We start from the raw sequence: 27077 nt of genomic DNA, 5'->3' as shown, positions 1-27077 counted from the left end.
GATATAACATTGCATTGATAAATAACGTTTGAATGAATTAGCCTACATTTTTTATAAATAGTTGCATCTATTTTTATTACCATTTGACAGTAAGAAAAATCTAAATTTATGTCATCAAAATAAATGCAACTTATTAAATAATGAGATATGTAAATATGATATTTGAAAATATGTACCTGAGCATGTACAGTCTTAACCTTTTTTAACCATCATGTATTCATTCCCTTGAGTGATGCTTTGTTACCAAAATCCATATAAATCAGGTCCACAATTGATTGATTTCATTATTTGCAAACTAGGCTCTGCAAGTTTGTGTACTGATGGATGCCTAGCCTATAGCCTAGCAAGTCCTTCCTATTTACCCCAACCCCCTCTTATCAGCTGAGCTCCACACATGTGGTCATGACAGGGCCTTGACAACTCTGGAAGCAACACAAACAGTAGATGACTGACCATGATGACACCTACTGTGAATTATTGCATGAACTGCCAGATGATTCACATCTGGGAACACTGCTGCTTCTTTGCCCTTGCCCACAGTGAAACAAGTCACATTTGATATAGAGATACTATGGACTAGCCTGTCGGGATATTGGAATAGCTCCATTGGTTTGCTGTTTTTACAATGCACATCAGGACCTCTCTTTATATTTGTGACCATCATTGCTGACCTAAATGTCATATTCTGTATAACATTGATTCTGGGGTTATAGAGAATGGAAGTTCACTATGTGCTATAAACCATAGTTGATATCTTGTTTTTGTGTATTTTTTTTTCACTCTCCATTGATAGGCATACAGAGCACATGACTGGTTGTGAACCATACAGATTATTTAGATTAGTTGTTGTCATAATCATAAATGCTCACGAAAAGATTGTTCACTATAATCTTCTTGGTGGAGTTGACTGCCAAAAAATTTATAACTGAAGGAAAATGTTTTATTGTAACTTACATACTACAGCTAATGTAACAAAATATGAATTCTACTAGGAATGTTGAGAAATAGTCATAGGCCTACAGTAATACAGTCTATCTTATAGCTAGTATACATTTTCTTAAACAATTTTATGTAAAATCTTTATATTTATGTACTTATGGTAAAAGCAGCGTTGAACTTATTTCTACCTCATCTAAATCACCGTCGCCCTCTGGTGTCTGAGCCAAAGAATATCCATAAACTGTTTAAGAATGTACGAATCAGAACTAAAACGTGAATGAAGAGAACGTGTTCATGTGTACACATTCATACACAATTTCTTACTGCCACCTTGTGGAGATTGAACATTATGTTGCCTCACTCTATATATGCTATAGCATTGTAAAATAGCAAATAATGTAACTGATGCTTTTTTCCCGATTTGAATAAAAGCTACTAGGTTTTATAGTTCCCCTTGAACAAGGCACGTTTCCAGATTGCTCAACAGCACAGCGGTGATACTTCATAAAACGTAATAAGTAAATATGTATTTATTTATTTTAGTTATTACTATTATTTATTTTACAAAACTATCGTACATACATATGCACAACAGAGTTGATATATATATAAGATATATCATAAAATATTTGACGTTTTGCAGGAGCATATATATATATACTACTTTATAACTACTTTAAAACTAAAAATGCCCAAACCACTCAGTTGACAAACTGTTTCTATTTAGGAAGGGCTGTGCTTCTCAGTTTTCATTGGGCAAACCCGATCCAAAGGTTTTTCATGAGCGCACTGTGGGAGGAGAAACTGCAGCAGCGCTGGATATCAAAAATAAACCTCTCGTTTCTCAAAGTATAAATACCAGCGCCTCAGTCCAGAGACAGTCCGGTGGACTTATACGAGCTCGCGAACTTGGCTCCGTTTTAGCTTTAATTCAATTACGTCTATAGGTTGCATTAAATAGCCTATTTGATTCATTTTCAAAATAGATTAAAGCTAATGAAGGCTTGTGGATTCTAACTATAAATGTTTAAGATATTAATGGTTTTCAGAAAATTGAGACCAGTTTATAATAATAAATTTAAATAGCTAATACATTAAAAAAAATTAACCAACATTCATAATTTCTTTTTTGGAATAGCGACAATTTAATAAAATGTGGTCGTGTTTAGTCACATCTCTATTAATTGTTTGGCTCTTTGCTGAAACATCTGCTCACTCATTTGAGACTGAAGAGATTGTACCTGTACGGCTGACTGGAAGGACCGCAGGACGAGTGGCCAAGAGGAGTGAAGAACAGCCCAGCTTCAGACTCACGGCTTTCGGCAGGAATTTCACACTTAATCTGACACCGGACAGCACCTTTATATCGCCAGCACTGAAGGTTTATCGCATCAAAGCCAAACCGCAAGAAAGACTTGAGTCCACAGAACTTTATAAGTCCTTGAATCAAACTGAAGAGACTGGAGCAGAATTATTAAAAGGTTGCTTTTATATCGGCGATGTTGACTCCGATGAGGACTCTATTGTCTCAGTCAGTTTATGTCATGGGATTTTAGGATCATTTATCACAGATGGTAAAGAATATCTAATCGAACCGAAACTTCTCGGCTTGGGAACATCTGGAAAGTTAAACGAGCAGCTGCATGTCATTAAAAGAAGAAGTTTTACAAAGTCTCCGCAGGTCTATGAACCGCTGTCAGAGATCAGAGATGATGATCGGGATTCGATGTCTAGACGCAGGCGCTTTGTCTCTACTCCCAGGTTTATTGAGACCTTGGTGGTCGGTGACGCTTCTCTGACACATTTCTATGGAGACGAGATCAAGGTAGGGACTCACAAGTGTACATCTGAAGAGGTGTTTCATTTTCACCACAAATGAAAAATCTAGTTGAAGCTGTTTCAGAACATGATAGCTGGTTTCTAGTCTAAGCTGTGCAAGATGAATCAAGCTGGTGATCTTGACAGGCTGTCACCTTCAAATACCAGCCTGACCATGTTAAGATTACATGAATGACTGGTAGCTTTCAGGTCTAAGATGGACAACCAGCTTGCACCAGCTATTAAGTGTCTTTACATATAATGAAAGTTCTTTAGAACTCAAATTGCTGAAACAACAGTCCTAGATTTGGACTTGCAATTGTTTGCTTGTCTTAGCTAGCTTAAGATGGTCTCCCAGCATGGTCACGCTGACTATGTTTTGAGACCAGTTGAGATGTGCAAACCATCTTAGGTTAATAAATACTAAATATAGGCTACACCTCGCACTTTTAAGCCAAATACTTATTCTAAATTTGAAAGAAGGATATAGCTTTTTACAGTAAGATCTACCTCGAGGGACTTATCAAAATGTGCATTCCATAGACTGCAGTTGAGAAGAGCGAGTCACGATTCATATGAATTGTACTGTACTGATCTTCTCACCCACATGCGATCCACCACCCCCTGAAATTCTCCTTCATTGAGTCATCTAAAACAAATGATTGGAAAAGACTTGAGTGCAAAAAAAAAATGCGATGTCCGGATTGGGATCATGAGGCAGATAGCAATCCAGATGTTGATACTGGGATCCAAATCTCCAAATTTGCAGATGGAAATAAATGCCTCATAAAGCAACCCATGTCAGCGTGGACCACCAGCTGCTCCTAATGTTGATGTCAAGGCTTTCCAATAAAAAAACCACGTATTTGTGTAGAGTCAAAAAAAAAAAAAAAAAAAAAACCTCTAGAAAAATCTCTGGTCTTTGGCTGTATCAGCTAAAAATTATTCCCATTTAAAGACTATTGAATGGAATATATAGATTATATACTACAGTAAATATGGGTAATAAATACAGGTGATTATTATCCAGAATTCTATTGCAGTGTATTGCATGTGAAAAATCCTGAGATATTACTGTCCACAATAACTGTGGAGCCTGCAGAGTAAAAGCTGTTCCTGTCCAGCAGTTCTTCACTGTCCTGCCAAGATGTCATGCTTTTACACTTAACAATCTGCTGCACAGTTGCTGAGTAGCGAGCTGTTGGTTTTCTCTCTTTAGCACTACATGCTGACCTTGATGTCAGTGGCTGCTCAGATTTACAAGCATCCCAGCATTAAGAACTCCATCAACATAGTGCTTGTGAAGATGCTGATTGTGGAGGATGAAGAGGTTGGGCCGTCCATCTCCAGCAATGGAGGCGTCACTTTGCGCAACTTTTGTGCCTGGCAACAGCTCTTCAACCCACCCAGCCACAGGCATCCGGAGCACTTCGATACAGCCATACTTTTTACTAGAGAGGTAAGCAGTGATTTATTATATATTTCAGAGTCAACTGACATCTATTTATAGGATCATGATGAAGTGAGAGTCCTGCCATTAGCTGAATTAAGAACAGTCTTCACTTGTAAAAAAATAAAAATACTGGTTAAAATGTACTGCCAAATGTAATGATAAGCATTTATGTTAAAGTAAACATACTTTAATGCCATTTCTATTGAAATGTCTATGTCATGTATTTAAATATATTTTTAATTACAGATTTGCAATGATGTAGTTGCAATTTAGTACATTTAAAGGGGTCATATGATGCTGCTAAAAATAACATTATTTTGTATATTTGGTGTAATGAAATGTGTTTGTGCACATTTAAGGTAAAAAAATCCCACATTATTTTCAAAATACTGTACATTATTGTTTCACATTTTGCCCCAGCTTCTGAAACCCGTTGATTTCTACAAAGCTCACCACTCTGAAAAGCGAGGTTTGCTGTGATTGGCCAGCTATCCAGGGCATTGTGATTGGCCAAATACCTCAAGCGTTTGACGGAAATGTTATGCCCCTTAACATATTGTGATGCCCTGTCTTCTGGAGTGATGAGACATTAACATTAAAACACAGGGTGCCCACACCACCCCCCACCCTGTTCCGGCCCTTGTCATGTTAATTCGTTTCCAGCCGTGTTTGATTAATTAGTTAATTTGCTCACAGATGTGTCCCATTAGTGTCTGTGTATTTATAGTGTGTTCTGCCCCTTGTTTCCCGTCTACTGTTAAACGTCATTCCTGAGTTCCAGTGATTGTATACCTTTTGTTTGTTGAATTAAATTCTCATTAAAGTGTTCTCCAGCATCTCCTCGTTCCTCCCTCGTGAAGTGTGACAAAGTTATAAATTACCCTATTTTAAATGTACGATCATTAGATGTAATGCAACTGATTACATTTGATATTTTCCTAAATTTCCAATGAATATTTTTAACTTAATCATTTTCAAACATTTAAACCAGGCAGGGTTAACCTTACAGTATACTCAACTTCTGTATTTCAGAATGGTACACTTGAATTCAGATTACAATTTCATTTTAAAGCTCAGAATTTGTGCTCTGCATTTAACCCATCCGAAATGCACACAGACAGAGCAGTGAACACACACACACACACTGTGAGCACACACCCGGAGCAGTGGGCAACCATTTATGCTGCGGCGCCCGGGGAGCAGTTGGGGGTTCGATGCCTTGCTCAAGGGCACCTAAGTCGTGGTATTGAAGGTGGAGAGAGAACTGTACATGCACTCCCCCCACCCACAATTCCTGCCGGCCCGAGACTCGAACTCACAACCTTTCGATTGGGAGTCCAACTCTCTAACCATTAGGCCACGACTTCCCTAAAGCACTGGAACATCAAAAACATGCAATGCAACACATTAATGTTATTCAACATATCCTAGCTTCTTGTAGAAAATATTCAGATATTACCTGCATTGTAATTGTTAACATTTTTTTCCCCAGTAACTGTAAGACATTACAGTTACATTCATTTTGTAATTATGTAATGTCATAACATATAAGTAGTTTCTCCCCAACACTGTTACGTAACATAAAAGTCTACTCTCTTTAAGTACTCCTAAGTGGCCTTGTATTTCACTAATGTTATATTATATGTTTGTTTTTGTTTTAAATACGCTTACAAGACTTAAAGTACACTACAAGTGCACATTTAATAAAATTAAGCACACTTGTTTTTTGCAATGGTTGTTTGGTTGTGCCATTAAAAAGTGTGCACATGGCCAGGTTCAGAACTTGACATTTGTAAAGTGTTTGCCGCATTGCTTTTTACTAGAGCAGACATATGTATTTCAATATTGCATATTGAAAAGGAGGCTGAAAATAGGATCATACTGATTACAGACAGCAGCTCCTCTGAAAGGTGAACACATGTGAGACTGACTCTCAGACTCTGCCAAGACCAGATGTGCCTTGAATTATGTGTGTTTTGTGGTCTTCTGCTTTGGAAACATTTGTCTCCATCTCGGATCTCTGGGCAAAGGATGGAAAAGACTCCAGGCATGTTTTAGAGATACAGTTCAGACGCCACATAGTTAGATTTTCTCACTTCATAGGTCTGTCGCTTGCCAAAACTATTTATTTGCTTGGTTTTATGATGGAAACACCGGCAAATATGTTTTGCTCTTACTATTAACCGCAGACTTGGAAGAGCAATAAGTTTTTTTTTTTGTATTGTAAATTGCCTTTCAGGACATCTGTGGACACCAGAGCTGTGACACGCTGGGTGTAGCTGATGTTGGAACCATGTGTGACACCAAAAGGAGCTGTTCTGTTATTGAAGACAACGGCCTTCAGGCTGCTTACACGACTGCACACGAACTAGGTCTGGATGTCCTCTGTTAATCTCATCCTAAGCATATTTCAAGTTGATTTGACCATCGGTAACATGATTTTTTTCCTGTTTTAGGCCATGTTTTGAGTATGCCTCATGATGACGCTAAGAACTGTGAGCAGCTTTTTGGACATCTAGGCGAGCACCATATCATGGCCCCTGTATTCACTCGACTCAGTAAGAACTTGCCTTGGTCACCCTGCAGTGCTTTACACGTCACAGAGTTTTTCGACAATGGACATGGTATGTGCACCCTTCTTCTGTGTATATCAATTCATAGGTATCGTGGTGTATTTTACATGTATTTTTTGCAATTAAATATTTATCTGGGTCAATATTGTGATGCCCCCCCCCCCAATTTCATATGTACAGTGACTTGAATCCATGTCTTCTATTATAAACATGTTAAATTGGATATTTTTTTTAAAGTCAAAAATATCAAAAGTGGGTGAAACAATTGTCCTGATAACAACATCAAAAAAGCCTAATTAAAAGAATGAAAGTCTTGAAAATTAATAAGCAGTTTGCCATAATCTTTTTATTATTATTTCTTAGAAACAGAAATATTGGTCATTTAATACAAAACTAATAGTTAATTAACAAAATTACTATTTAACAAAGCATAAAGATTATAACTTAGAGATGACCCCTATAGACCCTCATGTGAGTGTAATTGTCAGTCTATTTCATATTATTATTTCAGGTTATAAAATGATATGTGGTACAACTTTCTAAATAACCTATTAATTAATAATTCATTATATATATATATATATATATATATATATATATATATATATATATATATATATATATATATATTTTTTTTTTTTTTTTTTTTTCTTTTTTTTTATAAGGACCAATTTCTTGAGCATTCAATGACTAAAATATTTAAACATATTTGATCTCCTTTTCTTAATGGTTACATCTCATTAAATCAGGGTTACTTATTTATAAATAAACTAATACACACACACACACACACACACACACACACACACACATGCACACACACACAGCAGTTCCCAAGGTACCATTTTAATTTTTTTTCATTTAGTTTGATCTACTAAAATAACTAAAACTAGAACTGAAATGCTGAAATAAATTTAATAAAATAATTGTTAAATAATTTTATTTGTTGGTTACCCAGCTGCAACAGTACAGTAAAAAGATTCCTGTGAATGCTATTAAAAAGTCAGCTAAATTTATGCATTGAGAGTCGGTGTTCCCCTTCTTTGTAAAACACTTTTACATCACCTCTTGCATGTAATTAGTCGATTCTTTTTTTCCTTTGCTTTCTAATGAGTCAGAATGAATGCATTCCTGTCACTTCACTCCAAGTCATGAAACAGGAATGTTTTCTTTCCACCGTGCCGCGTCTCTGTAGTATCGGTCTTGCACATTTCCTTTTTTAATCGCTGTATCATTTTGAAGTGGGCAGTGGCCCATGTTCCCCACGTGCATTTGTGCTCACTCGTGTTCTACCTCGCGGCTCACTCCCCCAGATGTGCATTCCTGCGATTTTCCCTAAATGTCAGCTCCAGGAGCCCAGTCTTCCTACTATTACACAATCCTTTGATATCATGATTTACTACACTCTAACTCTTCCTCTGGATAACAACAGGAGACTGTTTACTGGACATCCCTGAGACGATAGTGGCTTTACCCACTGAGTTGCCAGGCATAACTTACAGCCTGGATCGCCAGTGCCAACAGATATTTGGAGAGGAGTTTTCACATTGTCCCAACACCTCAGACAGCGATGTGTGCGGACAGCTCTGGTGCCAGCAAGAGGGTCAGTCTGTGTGCACAACCAGGAATGGGAGTCTTCCCTGGGCAGACGGCACAAGCTGTGGCCCCAGTAGGACCTGCCTGAACAGCAAGTGCATGTCCTCTGAGGAAGTCATGAGGGCTAAGGTATTTGAAGCTGGATTTTTTTGCATTTCATTTAATCATTTTATAAGTGCTTATCTATCTATACCCTATAAGAATTGCTCCCTTTGGTACTAAAATATACCTTGTGGGTACAAATATGCTCCCTTTAGGCATAAAACAGGTACAAAAGGTGTACCTTTTGAAAAGATGCCACCCTGCACTGTTAAAACTAAAAGTTCCTGGAGGCACCTTTTGGGGTTCTTCACTTCGCCACACCGGCGGAACCCTCTGAAGAGCCTCTAGGCACCGCTCTAAATGGGGGTGGTTCTCTCAGGAACTTTCAATGGTTCCTGGAGGAACCCTTTTATTAGGATGGCCAGGAACCACAAATGCGTATAAAACATAGTTTATTGATAAACAACAACAATATCCATAATCACCTTAAACAGTCAATACTGCACATCACAATCCCATTCATGGAAACATCAGTATTAATACTGCTATAAACAACAACAAAAAAAAGCATTTACACCTTGGTAAAATTATAAACAAATAAATGTGACTCAATTATCTTAGAACTTTAAAAAACATTTTATGTACATAAAACAATGATACAATTTAAATTAATAAATTCAATTAAATTTTAGACACAATGCAATTATTAGTAACATTTTCTTTCCTGTTCTAAATAGTGGTAACTGATTGGGAGAATTCACACAGGACATTTTAAGAAATTGATAAGCCTCAAGATAGATGTATTTAGCTTAATAAACCAGTTTCTCAGAAGCATAAGTTGTTATAGTTGGGTTAACTTCGAGAGCAGTTAATGGGAGAGTATCACAAATATATTTTTGCATTCTCATTATTAACTATTTTTTTCTGTAATTTGATACGAATGTGATATAATACAAAGTATAGTGTTATAAATGCACATAATTTTTTTTAAAATCAAAATATACAAACATTGTGAGGATTTACGATGAAGACACAGCTGAAACACAGCATCAGTCTTGTGAAAATGGTCCATGATCTCCTCCTGAATGGCCAACAGATACAGCAGAAAAATAGTGCGCTTTAGTGTACTTTTAATTGCTTTTCTGTATAATGTTGAACAGAACATAGGCACTCATAGTAAGGTGAACTCATGTCGGCAGGTTCATCAGCAAGAAGCTCCTCACCATCAGGAAAGTCTGCAGTGCTGCTCTCACCAAATGGGTCTCCTGTTATTGCCACAGCTGTTCTGAGATTATGTGTAGGCTGTTCATTGAAAAAAAGATTGATTTACATAAAATTTAATAATACAATATTACATTTATTCATTTAGCACAGGTATTTTTTTTATTATCTTAAAAATGAGGAACACCACAGGAATTATTTTTGTCATATTAGTGCATTGATTAATGGTTGTGGACTAATTAAGTGCACAATGTGTGTATAATGTGTGTGTGTACACTTCATATGTCTACACACACGGACAAGCTCATACTTACCTCATCATATACAGTCCAGGACAGCAGGATCATCATGTAACAGGAAGGGCAATGTTATAATTTCTCTTAAAAAAAAGAAAAACTATAAATAAATAACTATAAATAATTGAATGTTTTAGAAGTGTTTCTGGTGTGTGTCTGCAACCATTCACTTATTTACACACCTGCAAAAGATGGCGTACGTCCAGAGAGGTCTGTTTATTGTCAGCCAGCATCAGACATCAGCAGCTGTCTGTCCACTGCCTCACAGGTGTCCACTACAGAGCCACATTTCTTTATTAACTGATGAATAAAAAAAGAACATATGGGTAGTTTTTTTTATTGTTTAATTCAGTTCAGTGTAACAGTGTAATACAGTTATATATAATTTTGGATTAGGCCAAGCTGAAACACTATTTCAGTTATTTCAATGTCAAATAATTAAATACTTACATAGTGCTGCTCTGTGAACCTTTTGAGATTTTTAAAGAAGTCATACTGGATTTTCTGAGGAGAGAAAATGATCATAACCAGTTTTATGTATGTTATGTGCAAATGACTCGAAAAATAGGCTAATAGCCTAACTGTAATGATGAGACAGAGACGTTCGGATCCATGTGCAGAACTTTAATGATGAGAATGGTCAGACAGGCAATGATCAGTAACGGTGTCAGGTATGTAGGGATAACCAGAATCGATAACAGAAACAGGCAGATGTCGGGGGCAAGCAGCAGAGAATCAGAGTCGGTATAAACAATCCAAAGGTCAGGTATAGAAGGAAAACACAAGGAAAACGCTCGGAAATGTTAGACTGGCTAAACAAGACTTCGCAGAGAGTGGGAGTGAGTGTGCTGCTTTTATGTGTGTGTAAATGAGGTGCAGGTGTGGCAAGGAAATTGGCTGATGAATGATGTGCAGGGTGATTGTGATGCAGTGACTCATGGGGAATGTAGTTCGGGTGTGGTGCAACAGATGAGAGGTGCTAGAGTCCGAGTGACATCTGGTGGTTGATGTGGAATGGTCCTGATTGGAGTGCCCTCTACTGAAGTTCATGGGCACTCCATCTAATGATTGTGACATAGCCCCCCCCCCCCCAAAGGAGCGGCTTCCAGACGCTCAAAACAATCTAGGAGGGCAGTGGAGCGGAGGCGGAACACGGGGAGGGACGGAGGGCCAGGTCCATGAGGAAGTGCAGTGGTCGAGGACCGGGGCAGAGCAGGCAGAACTGGGCCTAACATGGAGATCAGGAGCCTCTCCTGGACCTGACATGGGAAACAAGGACCCTTCCTGGGCCTGACAGGGGAAACAGGGACCCGCCATGGGCTTAACTCGGGAACAGGAACCCGCCATGGGCCTAACTCGGTAACAGGAACCCCCGTGGGCCTAACTCGGGAACAGGGGTCCACCATGGCAGAGCAGGTGGCGTTGGAGCCCACCAGGGTGGGGCAGACGACCACCACATCTGAGAAGAGGAGACAAAAGCCCTCCAGGGTGGAGCAGACGACCACCACAGCTGAGAAGAGGGGACAGAAGCCCACCAGGGCGGAGCAGAGGACCACCATAGTTGAGCAGACATGACAGAGGCCCACGAGGGTGGAGCAGAGGACCAAAACAGTGGAGTTGATGGCACAGGAAAGCAAGTCTGGTCAGGTGGGACTGAAACAGGGAACATAAACAGGTTAATAGCGGCCTCCGTGGCTGTGATGAGATGGTAGCTGGCCTCCATGGCCGTGACAGGGCAGGTGGTGAGTTCATGGAGGACCTCCGTAGCCATGACTGGAATGAATGAGAGCTCATAGACGGCCTCCATGGCCGTGACAGAATAGGACGAGAGCTCTGGAAGTGCAGCTGAGATGTGACGAGGCTCTGGTAGATCAGTGGTGATTTGACTGGATTCATGAAGATCGACTGTGACTTGACTGGGTTCCTGAAGATCATTGGGGACTTGACTGTGCTCTTGAGGATCGACTGTGACTTGAATTGGTTCCTGAAGAACGACTGTGACTTGACTTGGTTCCTGAAGAACGACTGTGATTTGACTCTGTCCTTGAAGATCACCAGTGACTTGACTTGACTCTGAAAGGTCAACGGTGACTAGCCTCAACTCTGGAAGGTCCACAGGAACTAGCCCTGACTCTGGAGGGTCGACGGCGACTAACCCTGACTCTGGAGGGTCGACGGCGACTAACCCCGACTCTGGAGGGTCCACGAGCACCTGACTCGACTCTGGAGGGTCAACCGGAACCTGACTCGACTCTGGAAAGTCAATGGGCACCTGACTCGACTCTAGAAGGTTAACCGGAATCTGACTTGAATCTGGGGAATCAACTGGAACGTGACTCGACTCTGGAAGGTCAACAGGAACTAGCCCTAACTCTGGAAGGTCAAAGGTGACTAACCCGTACTCTGGAAGGTCGACGGTGACTAACCCTGACACTGGAAGATCAACTGTGACTAACCCTGACTCTGGAGGGTCAACCGGAACCTGACTCAACTCCGGGAAATCAACCTGATCAATGGTGAGCTGACTAGACTCATGAAGTTTAACTGTGGTTTTACTTGACTCTTGTGTGTTAGTGGTGACTTGACCTGACTCTGGAAAGTCGACGGGGACCTGAATCTGACTTGAACCGGAATCTGACTTGAATCTGGGGAATCAACTGGAACGTGACTCGACTCTGGAAGGTCAACAGGAACTAGCCCTAACTCTGGAAGGTCAAAGGTGACTAACCCGTACTCTGGAAGGTCGACGGTGACTAACCCTGACACTGGAAGATCAACTGTGACTAACCCTGACTCTGGAGGGTCAACCGGAACCTGACTCAACTCCGGGAAATCAACCTGATCAACGGTGAGCTGACTAGACTCATGAAGTTTAACTGTGGTTTTACTTGACTCTTGTGTGTTAGTGGTGACTTGACCTGACTCTGGAAAGTCGACGGGGACCTGACCTGACTCTGAAAAGTCGACGGGGACCTGACCTGACTCTGAAAAGTCGACGGGGACCTGACCTGACTCTGAAAAGTCGACGGGGACCTGACCTGACTCTGAAAAGTCGACGGGGACCTGACCTGACTCTGAAAAGTCGACGGGGACCTGACCTGACTCTGAAAAGTCGACGGGGACCTGACCTGACTCTGAAAAGTCGACGGGGACCTGACCTGACTCTGAAAAGTCGACGGGGACCTGACCTGACTCTGAAAAGTCGACGGGGACCTGACTTGACTCTGAAAAGTCGACGGGGACCTGACTTGACTCTGAAAAGTCGACGGGGACCTGACTTGACTCTGAAAAGTCGACGGGGACCTGACTTGACTCTGAAAAGTCGACGGGGACCTGACTTGACTCTGAAAAGTCGACGGGGACCTGACTTGACTCTGGAAAGTCGACGGGGACCTGACTTGACTCTGGAAAGTCGACCGTGGCTGCCATCTTGCGCAGCGGTGCTGGGCTGGTGGCCATCTTGTGCAGCGGCGCTGAGCTGGCGGCCATCTTGAGCAGTGGCGCTGGGCTGGCGGCCATCTTGAGCAGCGGCGCTGGGCTGGCGGCCATCTTGAGCAGCGGCGCTGGGCTGGCGGCCATCTTGAGCAGCGGCGCTGGGCTGGCGGCCATCTTGTGCAGTGGCCATCTTGTGCAGCGGCCATCTTGTGCAGCGGCCACCTTGTGCAGAAGCTCAGGTACAGGGACCACCGAACGGATAGGAGCTGGATACCTTGGAGAAGTGACCTCCTCAAGTGTAAAGGGAGAGCCACAAAACTGCAATACAAAGTCAATAAACTGTCCCAGGGTCCAGCTAGGGTCTTCTTCTGGTAAACTTAAGCTTTTTTTAGCGTCAAGACCACTCCAGAAACAGTCCTTTACCAGATCCTCATCCCCAGGCAAAAGGTGACTATACTGGATGAATTCCTCCACAAAGAGCTCAATTGGTCGGCCATCTTGAAAAATGGAGCAAAGCACACCTACAGGGTTGAATGAACTTTTAGCTGGCTCCATACCTGGTCTGGGGTTCAATAAAGCTGCTGGATCCTAGTTGGGCAAAGTCTTCTTTAATGATGAGACAGAGACGTTCGTATCCATGTTCAGAACTTTAATGATGAGAATGGTCAGACAGGCAATGATCAGTAATGGCGTCAGGTATGTAGGGATAACCAGAATCGATAACAGAAACAGGCAGATGTCGGGGGCAAGCAGCAGAGAATCAGAGTCGGTATAAACAATCCAAAGGTCAAGTACACAAGGAAAACACAAGGAAAACACAAGGAAAACACAAGGAAAACACAAGGAAAACACAAGGAAAACACAAGGAAAACACAAGGAAATGTTAGACTGGCTAAACAAGACTTTGCAGAGAGTGGGAATGAGTGTGCTGCTTTTATGTGTGTGTAAATGAGGTGCAGGTGTGGCAAGGAAATTGGCCTGATGAATGATGTGCAGGTGTGGCAGGGTGATTGTGATGCAGTGACTCATGGGGAATGTAGTTCGGGTGTGGTGCAACAGATGAGAGGTGCTAGAGTCCGAGTGACATCTGGTGGTTGATGTGGAATGGTCCTGATTGGAGTGCCCTCTACTGAAGTTCATGGGCACTCCATCTAATGATTGTGACACTAACGTTACATGTAAGTTAACATGGATGTGTAACTATTTAACAAACGTAAACGACAACAATTTAAAGAAAAAGAGTTACAATGAATAAACGTACAGTAAACATCATGCGTAAATCAAACTAATAATTATGGTTTGTGACCTTGTGTTTGTGGTCTCCATTTCGTCCCACAAAGTGCATTAGACTCGTAAGCATCGTGGCTATTCAATTAATGGTTAAAACAAACATTTTAAATAAAAAAAACATACAGTATAATGTGTCAGTGTAGGAATTAGTATACAAATAATGAAGCTGTGTATTTATTTCGGAGTCTTTACTCACCTCGCGCAGTGGTTGTTTCTTTGAGGAAAGGAGCCGTTACTTCTTTGTATTTGAAATCGCTCTTCCACGCACGTGCACGCGAGCAAACAGCAGGAGCGCGAGGACGCCAACCCTCATGCATTTTCTTCTTCTTGACAACGGCTAAACAATTATTTCTGAATAATTTTAATTTATTTTATTAGGCAAATTAAAAATCACTAAATATTACTATTGTACCGATTGTTATAATTAGAGTATTGTTTTATTAAATTAATGCGTTGAGTCATATTTAGTTCAATAATATTTTTAATGTTTGCTTTAAAGTTTCAAGGTAAACTATCCACCTTCAAATGATTTAACATTTAGCCTATTTCAATAAAACTATTTTTAGTTATTGCAGTATTTAAGTTTAAGTCTGGAGGAAATTAATAAATAATAATAACAAACATGGTGTAGCCACTGGATGCCTGTTTGCTTGTATATATTCTCTATTGCTGAGAACAGTGTTTTCAGAAATAATTGTATCATTTTAGTTGGATATACTGACTGTTTAGAAGATTTTGTATGTCCTTTTGTTATTTATTTTATTTTTTTTTTGATTTAGCATTCTACTTTATTATAACTGAAGTCTTTATTTATTTTTAACATTTTTTAATTAAATAAAACCAAAACACCCATAACAAGAAAAAACAAAAAAAAAGACAAAAAAAACAAAACAGCTTCCAAACACATGCTTAATTCACATTTACATTTCGGGCCTGTTATCAATAATCACTACAGACATACACACATGCAAAAATAAGAAGGTACAATAAAATCAAATTATAAAGTGCCTATACATGTAACACCACAAAAATAATAGACTTAGCAAAAGAGAAGTGCACTAAACAATAAAAAATCCATCAATCTCAGTCAAAAACCCGTCCCCAAGATTTGTCAAAACCCTCCAAATCATCATTAATCCTGGCCAAGAATTTTTCATATGACACAATTTTCAGCATATTTTCCTTCCACCTGTTAAACTCTGGAGGAGATGGATCCTTCCACACACTGAGAATCACTCGAGCAGCTGTAATCACCCCCACTTTTATAACCACAAAATCATATTTCAAAACTCCTGGTAACACAGACTGATCCCCTAATAAGCACAATCTTGGTGACATGGGTATTGTCAAGCCGATCCACCTTCCTATACTGTCCAGTACTCTTTGCCAAAAGGGGTAAACTGTCCCACATTCCCAAATAGCATGCAGAAATGTCCCTGGATCTGAGCTGCATTTCCAGCATATATTATTAGGCATAATTCCCATTCTGTTAAGTTTAGAAGGAGTGAAGTACCATTTATGTATTAATTTGTACGGAGTAAATTTACCCCTGGCCTCTCTTATATATTTATTGGAATGTGACAGAACTTTGCACCAATCTTCTTTACTAATGACACAGCTCAGATCTCTCTGCCAGATGGTCCTCAAATTTTCACATATCTCTTTTTTTAAATTGTTAAATAATTTGTAGAAAACAGCTGCTCTATGTGCTGTACCAGACAGTTTTAAAAACTCCACCACTGCATTTGTGCTTTGAGTAAAGTTCCCTTTGGTAATACAATCCCTTATTTGTAAATATTTCCAAAAATTATTTTCCCTAGTCAGACCATATTTTTGGGTTATTTCAACAAAGGTCATAAACACTCCCTCTGAATAAAGATCGCTTATCCTGTGTATGCCTTTGATTAGCCATTCATTCCAACATACAGTTTTTTTCCCAATCTGTGCAGCAGAGTTGTTCCATAACGAGGCATAGGGTTGTCTTAAATGAGATGCTCCACAAATCTTGTGTACCTCTACCCATACAGCTTTAGAATACATGAGTACCGGGTTATGATGAAAGTCCTTTCCATTATTAGCTGATCCCTGTGAGAGAATGTCCATGGGCGTAAAAGGGCTCACTAGTTCCTGTTCAATCTTGATCCAGCTCAGTTCAGAGTCCAACCCTGTCCAGTGTTTGACCAGCCTTGACATCTCAAATGCTAAATTATACAGTTTCACATTTGGAAGAGCCATTCCCCCAATGTCTCTAGGGGCCCACATTTTTTTTATATTAACTCTTGGCTTCTTCTTGTTCCACAGAAAATCTTTAATTATCTTCTCAAATTGACTAAATATATGTGAAAGAATTCTTACAGGTAACATCATGGAAACATAATTGAACTGCGGGGCCACCACCATTTTAATCACATTAATTTTACCCCATAATGTAAGATTCAATTTTCCCCATTTATCCAGATTTGTTTTTATTTTTAGGAGGAGAGGTTCCATATTTGAAAGCATAATGTCTTCTAAGTTTGGGTTTAATAATATTCCTAAGTACTTCATACCTGAAGGTAAACACTTGAAATTGAATGTAGTAATATACCTAGAATGGCATGATGCTGAAAGCGGCATGCCTTCCGATTTGTACCAATTTATTTTATAACCTGACAACCTTGAAAATGACTCAACACATGAGAGCAACGCCGGTAAAGATTGCATGGGATCAGTTAACACTGCTAAGATGTCAGATGTCAGCATACAGAAACAACTTGTGTTCCGTACCCCCTGCGTGAACACCTCTGATATCTGTATTAGCGCGAATAGCTAGAGCCAGTGGTTCCAGAAATATCGTGAAGAGCAGTGGGGACAAAGAACACCCTTGACGGGTCCCACGTGAGAGATGGAAAAAGTCTGACATCAATCCATTTGTCAAAACTGCTGCCCTCGGACAGGAATATATAGTTTTCACCCATCTACAAAATCCAGGCCCGATCCCGAACCTTAAAAGGGCTGCCCTAAGAAAGCCCCATTCTACCCAATCAAAGGCCTTCTCCGCATCCAAGGAGAAGGCCGCCACCGGATCTAGACTAGATTTACTTTTGTGTATAAGATGGATAAGTCTTCTCATATTATCACCCGAACACCTATTCTTAATAAAACCAACTTGATCCCCATTGATAATGTCTGGCAATATCTTATCCAAGCGGGAGGCTAAAACCTTAGTCAGAATCTTACAATCAACTCCTAAAAGGCTTACTGGTCGGTAATTCGCTGGATCTGAAATATCCCTATCCTTTTTAGGAATAAGGGAGATTAGTGCATCATTAAATGTACCTGGTAAGGAGCCTATTTCTAGTGCCTCAAGATAAACTTTATGCAAGACTGGAGCCAAAATATCAATATATTTCTTATAATATTCAATCGGGAAGCCATCCAAACCTGGTGACTTCCCATTTTTCATTAATGAAATAGCAGCTCTGACCTCTTCTTCCGTTATAGGTGCATCCAGACTTGTTTTTTGTTCACTAGAGAGAGTTGGTAATTGTAGACCTGAAAAAAATGTCTCCATCTCCTCCTCATTAAGCGCACCAGCAGAAGTATACAAATCTTGATAGAATGACTTGAAAATTGAATTTATTTCCTTTGATGAGGTTACCACTTGGTTATCTTTTTTAATCATTGATATATTGTTTAGGTTATCTTGCTGCTTCAGTTGTCTCGCTAATAATCTACCATTCTTTTCACCACCTTCATAAAATTTAGTTCTAAGCCTAAATAAGGCATATTCAGCCTTTTTATTATAAACATCATTTAACTGATATTTTAATTTACAAATATTCTGGTATTTATCATTTGAATATTGTTTTGCCAAATCCTTCTCCAGTTCACGTATTTCTTTTTCCAAAGTTTTTTCTCTTTCTAAATTACTTTTTTTAAATTTTGTCGCATATGCAATTATCTTTCCTCTTATATATGCTTTGGACGCTTCCCAAACTGTGGCTACTTTATCTGTGGAACCCATATTTATTTCAAAGAAAAATTTCAGATCCTTTGTTAACTCCTCACTAAACATTTTATTTTGCAACAACATAGTGTTGAGCCTCCAGCGACCCCTCTTTGTTTTATCCGTGTTCAAATCGATTTGTAACTCTACTGTGGCATGATCACTAATGGCAATGGTTCCAATCTCACAACCTACCACTGCCTCTACCAGAGACTTTGATATTAAGACGAAATCTATCCTTGAATATGTTTTATGACAATTAGAATAAAATGTATATTCCCTTGAACTAGGATTAACTATTCTCCAAATGTCTACTAGGCTCAGATCCTCCGTCAGCAAATGAATAGCCTCTCTGTCCCTGGGTGAAGACCTACCCCTGGGGTTACTCTTGTCAATTATCCCATCCATCACCTGGTTGAAATCTCCGGCCAATATAACCTGCCCTTCACGATCACCTATTATCTTGTTAATTCCATGGAAAAAATCTGGCTCCTCTTTATTAGGTGCATAAATATTACACAAAATTGTTCGAACCCCGTTAATTAAAGCTTCCAAACATATAATGCGCCCTTCCTTATCATTATATTTTTTCAGCATCACAAAGCTTAAATTTTTATTAATAAGGATCAAAACACCATTTTGTTTGCTTGAATATGAACTATGAAAGATGGTGCCCACCCAATCTCTTTTAAACTTTTTTGCCTCTTCCTCTCCTACAATGTGAGATTCCTGGATAAATGCTATATCTGTATTTTTAGATTTTAAGTATGTCAGAACCTTCCTCCTTTTAACTGGGTTCCCACATCCTTTTATGTTCCATGATATTATTTTAATATACCTATTCATCTATTTCTATAAAAAAATAATAAAATAAAATAAAATAAAAAGTTAAAGGACACTCCTTGTGCACTTTACGAATCTGCCCAAAGCCAAAAACATTACACAACTCAAATATATGGCACTCAGTATTACAAAACACATCTGGCCCATTCCAACTAGCTGTCTTAGAAAAATCAAACATGAACAATATGAACACTGCAACCCAGAACAACGTTGCTAAGCGACTACCCCCTGCCCTCCCTCCCCTCTTACCCATCCCAAACTAACTATAGCTTGAGTCTCTAAAAGTTTACTTGGTCCGTAAGACACACTAGATGTACGACGGCAGCACAACCCATGCAGCCCCGTTCTGCCCATTGCTTGTTACCTTATAGTTTTCAGTTGACAAACACTTCTCCATAATGTTACATTAAGTCTCGCACTCCTCTAAATCGACTCCTGCAGAAACTTATCAGCCTTTTTTCCATCTTTGAACGTTTTCTTTTGTCCGTTCCACATAAACATAAGTGTTGCAGGATAAGCCAGCCTATGCTTCACTTGTAGCTCTCGAAGACGCTTCTTCGCCGGGTTGAACGCTTTTCTCTTCTCCGCCAACTCCCTCGTAACATCCTCAAAGAAGGAAAGCTTAGCACCTTCCCAGTCGATCCCCCGTTTCTCTCTGGCCACTCGCAGTACTTTCTCCCTGGCAGATGAACGTAGAAAGCGGACAAGTATCGCCCTGGGAGGTTTATTAGGATCCGGCATTGGTGCAGGGGAACGATGCGCACGCTCAATTTCAAATTCACTTCCAGAAAGCTCAAATGCTTTATCCAGAATCTCCGTCACATATTGATCCACTTTTCCGGGTTCCTCCACACCTTCTTTAAGTCCGATAATCCGTACATTATTTCTCCTACTACGGTTTTCAAGATCCTCCACGCGTGACCATAACACCTCCAACCTCTCCTCGCATTTGTCCACTTTTGCCTCAGTAAGCGCGCTAGCATCTTCAATGTCTGATATACGCTGTTCCGTCTCTCCCAGCCTCACTTTTATATCTTCCACTGAATCTTTCAGTTCTTTAGTAGTGTCTTTAATAGTGGTGACATCTTTTGCCACCCCCTGAAGTGTAGCATTCATTTTCTTTATTTCTTCTAAAACGTCCTTTTTGCTGTCACTCCCCGTGCTCTCCTCCGTTGCCGCTGGAGGGGCGTCATCAGTCGCAGGTGTGCTTTCAGGCAGCTCTAGCTCCGGGGTCTGGGCCGGGGCGAGGCTAATGCTAGCTTGTTTCTTCCTCGTGGTAGCTCCCTTGAAAAAGTTCGCTTTGTTATTATTTGCCATTTTTCCGAAGGCTGCAGTACTAGATAAACCTCAAAGTCGAAAAGGGGGTGTCGGAATTATACCCACAATTGACGTGTATCTCAAAATTCAGAACATAAATCAACGGGCTTTAGGAGCTACCCTAGTGTGCGGCCATCTCCCTTGGTGGTCCCACGTGACTCCCTTTTGTTATTTTATTTATTTATTTATGTTTTGACAGAACAAGTGTGAAGATTTTTACAAACATTTCGTTTTTTTTTTCACATGGAAAGTGCCACAAAAGTCATTGTTCCATCACATTCCTAAAAAGTAAATATTAATAACAATAATAATCAGTCAAATTTAATTTTTGTCACATGAATCTCTGGGTTCTTCCAGATGCTGGCTTTTACAAGTGAGATCTTCCAGGAACCATTTTAATGTTAAAAGAGCTTACAATAATCCTTTTTTAAAATGTGAGTTCCTCCAGGAACCTCCAGAGCACTTTGAGGTCTCCGTGTAATGAAAGGGTGACTCCAGAACCTCAGAACTGGGAACAAAGTGCTTCAAGGATCCCATGAGTTCCTACACGAACTGCAAAGACTATAATTCCTCCAGGAACCATATTATGAGAAAAAGAGCTTTGAGGCACTTAAAATAAATTTAAAGGTTCCTGGAGTACTCAAAAGGAAACCTGAGGCACCTTTAGTTTTTACAGTGTGGTAGCAGCTTTTGTACCTTTTTGTCTAAGAGTGCATTTGGTTGGGTAATACTAGTGCCATTGTAATCACATACTTCAGGAGTGTAGGACATTCATTTGTATGTGTGGTTGTTCTGGTTTAGCCGGCTGTGGATGGAGGCTGGGGCGAGTGGGGAACATGGCAACCGTGTTCCAGATCATGCGGAGGTGGAGTGATGTTCTCCTACCGAGAGTGCACTGATCCATCTCCTCAAAATGGTGGTAAATACTGTGTGGGCCAGAGAGTGAAGTATCAGTCCTGCAACAAACAGACCTGTGAGAATAACCAAGGTGAGTTGTTCTCTTCAGTCTCAGTTAATTTATTTAGCTATCTGTCTTTTCATAGTGTGTTATTATAAAAGGTAAAAATTCTGTGTTACTGCAGGAAAAAGTTTCAGAGAGGAACAATGTGAGAAGTACAACAATCCAAATCACTTTGATGTTCATGGAAATGTGAAGCAGTGGATACCAAAATACGCTGGAGTGTCATTACGGGATCGGTGTAAACTGTTTTGCAGAGCAAGAAGCAGCAGTGAATTCAGAGTGTTTGCAGCTAAAGTAAGTTACATTTGAAGATTTACAATTATTTGTGCTACAGGAAGAAAAGTTAACTTGTTGTAAGTATAACCACTGTTTCGATCTTAGGTAATTGATGGAACCCCATGTGGTCCAGATACCACATCATTTTGTGTGCAAGGCCAGTGTATCAAAGCTGGTTGTGACCTGGAGATTGATTCTAGTAAGAAGCTGGACAAATGCGGTGTGTGTGGAGGGAATGGCCAGAGCTGCAGGATGATATCTGGCTCATTCAATAAAGTCGTGTAAGAATCTCTCACTGCTACTTTTTAATGTGCACTCTCTTATAAAAGTTTGTCTATTATCGTCACAATAATAAAATGCATATGGCTGACCAAATTTTTAGATGTGTTAGTTCCAGAAGTTTTTGCCATACATTTCAATTTTTCCAATAGGAATTTTGAAAAAGTCTTTATTAAAGCATAATAAACCATTAACCAAGCCAATGAATCACAACTTTGATTTAAAGCAAAAAAAGTAGTTGAAAATCCAACAAAAAGACAAAGGTACAAGACTGATCGCGAATGGCAAACACAAAGCTAAAATAAAAAGTATTAATTTGAAGATGTTGATTTTATCTCTAGAAACAAAAGGTTACATTTATTGCTAAATATTTATATATACAGTATTTTGAGACCTAGGGAGACCGACTTGTAGTGCTTGTTGGGAGAGTGCATTTCCTGCATGATTTGCTTGCCACCCAGTCTCTGGTGAAATTTTCTGTACATAATCATGGGTATTGTCATTTTGGTTTGCAGTTTAACATGTTTATTTTACAAATAAGTTGAAGTAATACAAACAGATGACTTTAACAAAAGCATATACCACTGATTAACAAATTCTGAGCTCACAACAGGTCTTCTTTAAAGTTTTAAAGTTATTGTAAAAAATTTATTTCGCTAAGGAGAAAATGAATGAATTTTTACTTCTGGAACTTTATTGTTGCTCTTTATCCCATTTCTTTAGCCATGGATATAGAGACATTGTGACGATTCCAAGTGGAGCCACTAACATTAACATCAAACAGCAGAGCCATGGAAGTATACCACATGATGGAAATTACCTGGCTGTACGAAGAGAAAATGGTGATTATATCTTGAATGGCAACTTCTCGGTATCCACAGTGGAGCAGTATATTCCAGTGCTGGGTGCTGTGCTGAAATACAGTGGCTCGTCCACCACACTGGAGAGACTTCAGAGCTTCCGCCAGCTCCAGGAACCAGTCACAATACAGCTGCTCTCCACCGCTGGGGAATCCATCCCACCAAAGGTCAAATACACCTTCTACATCCCCAAAACCATGTCGTTTAGCAAACCCAAAGACAAAAAGATGGCTGGCAAACTTATTCATCCTTTTGGGGTACCACAGTGGGTCTCGGGCGAGTGGTCTGAATGCTCCAAAACGTGTGGTTCAGGATGGACTAGGAGAAATGTGGAATGTAAAGACAATGCTGGCTTCTACTCAAATCACTGCAATAAAGATCTCAGACCGTCTGATATCAGGCCCTGCGCAGACCTGCCATGTCCTATATGGCAAATAGGGCCTTGGTCTTCATGCTCACAAACTTGTGGCCATGGGGAACACCAGCGTAGGATTCTCTGCATTGATTACGCTGGAAAGATTGTAGAACCGGAGAACTGTGATCCTGCCAAGATGCCTGAATCAGTGTCTGAAAAGTGTTTCTACCAAGAGTGTTAAGAACATCATGCAGGCTTTCAAATTATTCAGAGGTGATAAGACACTCCTGTGAAAGAATACAAATTTTCATTTGACCGTGCTTCAGGTTGAAGCAGGAAATATTCATGCCTTAGATGGAAATTTTTTTGTGCTTTTAGTGAATGTTGCATGGATTGATCACTTGGCCTTTGGTTTTCCAGATATATACATGCATATTTATAACCACTATTGAAGTTTGATCCAATAGATAACTACCTCAGCAAGCAATGCTTTATTGCAGTTTTCCTAACTTCTGTCTCCTAATTGCTTTCTTAGAGCATTCCACATAAATTATTTTTCAAGTATGTCATATTTAATGATTCTTAACCATAAAAAAAACACACCGATTGGCTAAGACTTAATATTCAAGACATTATTTTAAATCAGTTCCAACTTTTTTGTTTTTGTACATTCAGTTTTTAAATAAATGTGGAATTGTAAAATGGATTTATTTAAACTTGTAATGGGACAATCTTACTAGAAACTGTCACTTGCTAAGGTGCTATAAAGGTGCTATAATTTTTTTTATTGATTTACTTTGTGATTTGGTCAATAATTTACATCTTTTTTATTTATAAATCTTGGCTTGCATTTATTAGTGTCTTATTTTCACTTTCAGAGTTAAAGCGTATCAACAACACTTGATAGAGCATGGTCATATAAATCTCTTAGAGCTATTTTCATGTATATTTAAAACTATATCAGAGGTAAACAGTGGTTGAGCCTAATTTATATCCTAAAACTTTAATAATAACAGGAAAGTGTTAGATGTAGCTTTTGAAAATTCCTCAACAAACATAATGTTTGTGTCCATTCAGATGGTTGTATAACTTACTATTTACTATCGCTGTTCTTTGTATTAAACACTGTTTTATTTGTAAACTGCTAAGTGAATGAAAACCTGGAAGTTTGGAAACATCAGTCCTTCCTGGGTATTTCATACTCCATGAGTGGATATATCTGAAAGCTTGAAAGAACTGTGTAGATGTGAACGTATTGAGAAAAAACAGTACAGCATGAACCTAAACTCAGAAATAGTTAATGCTCCTTTAAAATGATTGTATATGAATGTTAATATGGTATTGACCATTCTAGTTGTATACATTAGTCATATTAGTCATATTAAAAATGCGACAACACATATTATACCTTCAGTGAAGGATTGTACTTTGTTACTTCTTCATTGTAAAGCTATTTATTTTTGTACATTTTATATTGTTTAAAATGGATACAAATTATGCAGTGTTTCCAGATGTTGCTTTCTTTTTGTTTTGTAACTTATCAATAACATGTCTAAAAAAATAAAAATGCCTAAGAATTACAAAAACATATTTTGGATGAATGTATTTAATTAAAGCTATAGCAAAAACATTAAGTGCAAAACATAAACATATGAATAGCAGTGTTTCCCACAGAATTGGATTCTATTTGCGGTGGTGTGGTGTTTGGGGACCGGGGACCGGGGAAGGGGTGGGGGGGGATTAAGTTAAATATATCATAAATATATCATATATTTTTAGTGACAAGTACAGTACACATTTCCATTGCCAACACTTAGTGTCAGATACCTTAAATGGATAGTTCACCCAAAAATGAAAATTCTATCATCGTTTACTCACCCTCAAGTTGTTCCAAACCTGTATGAGTTTCTTTGTTCTGTTGAACACAAAGGAAGATATTTGGAAGAATGACAGAATCAAACAGATCTCGGTCCCCATTGACTTCCATAGTAGGAAAAAATATATACTATGGTAGTCAATAGGGACCGAGATCTGTTTGGTTACAAACATTCTTCCAAATATCTTCCTTTGTGTTCAGCAGAACAAAGAAACTCATACAGGTTTGGAACAACTTGAGGGTGAGTAAACGATGATAGAAACTTCATTTTTGGGTGAACTATCCCTTTAAAGACATTGCTATTGCTACATTGCTATGCCATTGCTACACTTTCTATGCTATGACTGCTCCACAGACTTCTTGTTGCAAATTTTGCTCACACACACACACACACACACACACACACACACACACACACACACACACACACACACACACACACACACACACACACACAAACCTGGACCTGGGGATGGACACACACACACACTCAAACTCACAAACTTACTGACATATTTTACTGACATATGCACTGAGATAATAATAATATAATGTCTAGTCTGGTGGCTGTGATATATATAAACCTACCAACGTCCGTTGCCATGATTTTTGGAATGACTGATCGCGCGAGAAAAAAAAATGACGTTTTAGTTGCATAACATCGGTTAATGGATACAATAGTTGTTTATCGATATTTAGAAAAAAACACAAAAGTTTTGCGCGAATCTGTAATGGAAACGCGACAGCGCTTAACATAGACTAACTTCTCAGAGTTAAGTTGAGCAACAGTGTTCATTACTAACCATTGAGCTCCGGATTGATTCTGGAATCTTCGCTGGGGAATAAGCATTAAGCACCGGCAACAATCCGTCCTCTAACTAACGCATGCTCATGTTTTGATTCAGATCGTGTTCGAAGAGGAGGGGCTAGTCGTGCGTGCCTCCGTTGTCAGTTTGTGAAAGGGAGGGAGCAAGCAGCGCGCAGCTCTACAATAAAATACAATTGTACCCATATTAAATAGTTAAAAAATCTAAAATCAATCTGTGGCGGTCAGCGTTGATATTGTGACGGGCTGCCACAAATTAATGAATGTATGGGAAACCCTGAATAGCTATAAAAAGTGCCTGGACTAGGACCTGCACAGCATAATCAGACAGGAAGTCTCTGATTTTCCTGATATCACAGAGCATGAATCTGCATGCTAAGATGTGGTTTGTAAAGTTCAGCTGGATGTCAAATACAATAAGATTCATGGCTGCCTGTAGTGTTGTTGACCTAAGTTAATTTCAGCTAGAGGTGGCATTCCTTCATCTAGTCCAAAATGTCAGAAAGATTTCCTGCAATAGATGATGAGATCTTGGGCTTGTTGAACTATAATGACCCTCTATCATCTGTGTAACAGGAATAGGAAAAGTCATGAGACTTTATGACAGGACTCAGTGATGTTACAGGTCGAGAAAAGGAGAGGGTTGAACACCGAACCCTGAGGTACACCAGTGGTTAGCTGAGGCAATTTAGACACCTCTTCACTCCACAAAGCATTGAAGAATAGGTCTCACAGGAAGATATTTAATACAATTCTTTGTTGTAACATTGACATGCAGCCCTCCAGCATTCAATAGGCTACTAGGTCTCAACTGTATTATTTAAAGAAAAATT

The 27077-nt window shown here is 39.4% G+C and overlaps 1 protein-coding gene and 1 long non-coding RNA gene across 2 annotated transcripts; one reads left to right on the top strand and one right to left on the bottom strand.

Moving 5' to 3' along the window:
- Positions 1-1809: 1809 nt before the first annotated feature.
- LOC132108097 (A disintegrin and metalloproteinase with thrombospondin motifs 8-like) lies at positions 1810-25111 on the top strand. Its single transcript, XM_059514641.1, has 9 exons — positions 1810-2764; positions 3977-4216; positions 6450-6582; positions 6667-6834; positions 8216-8508; positions 21613-21799; positions 21894-22066; positions 22154-22329; positions 23051-25111. Exons 1-9 carry the CDS (start codon positions 2093-2095, stop codon positions 23781-23783), a joined length of 2775 nt encoding a protein of 924 aa, XP_059370624.1. The 5' UTR covers positions 1810-2092; the 3' UTR covers positions 23784-25111.
- LOC132108098 (uncharacterized) lies at positions 9337-15067 on the bottom strand. The gene is made up of 7 exons (XR_009424407.1): positions 14856-15067; positions 14680-14738; positions 10389-10442; positions 10121-10238; positions 9957-10021; positions 9645-9723; positions 9337-9502 (listed from the first exon to the last, which is right to left on the bottom strand). It is a non-coding gene; the product is annotated as an uncharacterized LOC132108098 (long non-coding RNA).
- Positions 25112-27077: the final 1966 nt, after the last annotated feature.

This window comes from Carassius carassius, chromosome 28 (genome assembly GCF_963082965.1).
Source record: "Carassius carassius chromosome 28, fCarCar2.1, whole genome shotgun sequence".
NCBI lineage: Eukaryota > Metazoa > Chordata > Actinopteri > Cypriniformes > Cyprinidae > Carassius > Carassius carassius.
Note: the sequence above shows the minus strand (reverse complement) of the source record. Positions and strands in the feature narration are given on the sequence as shown.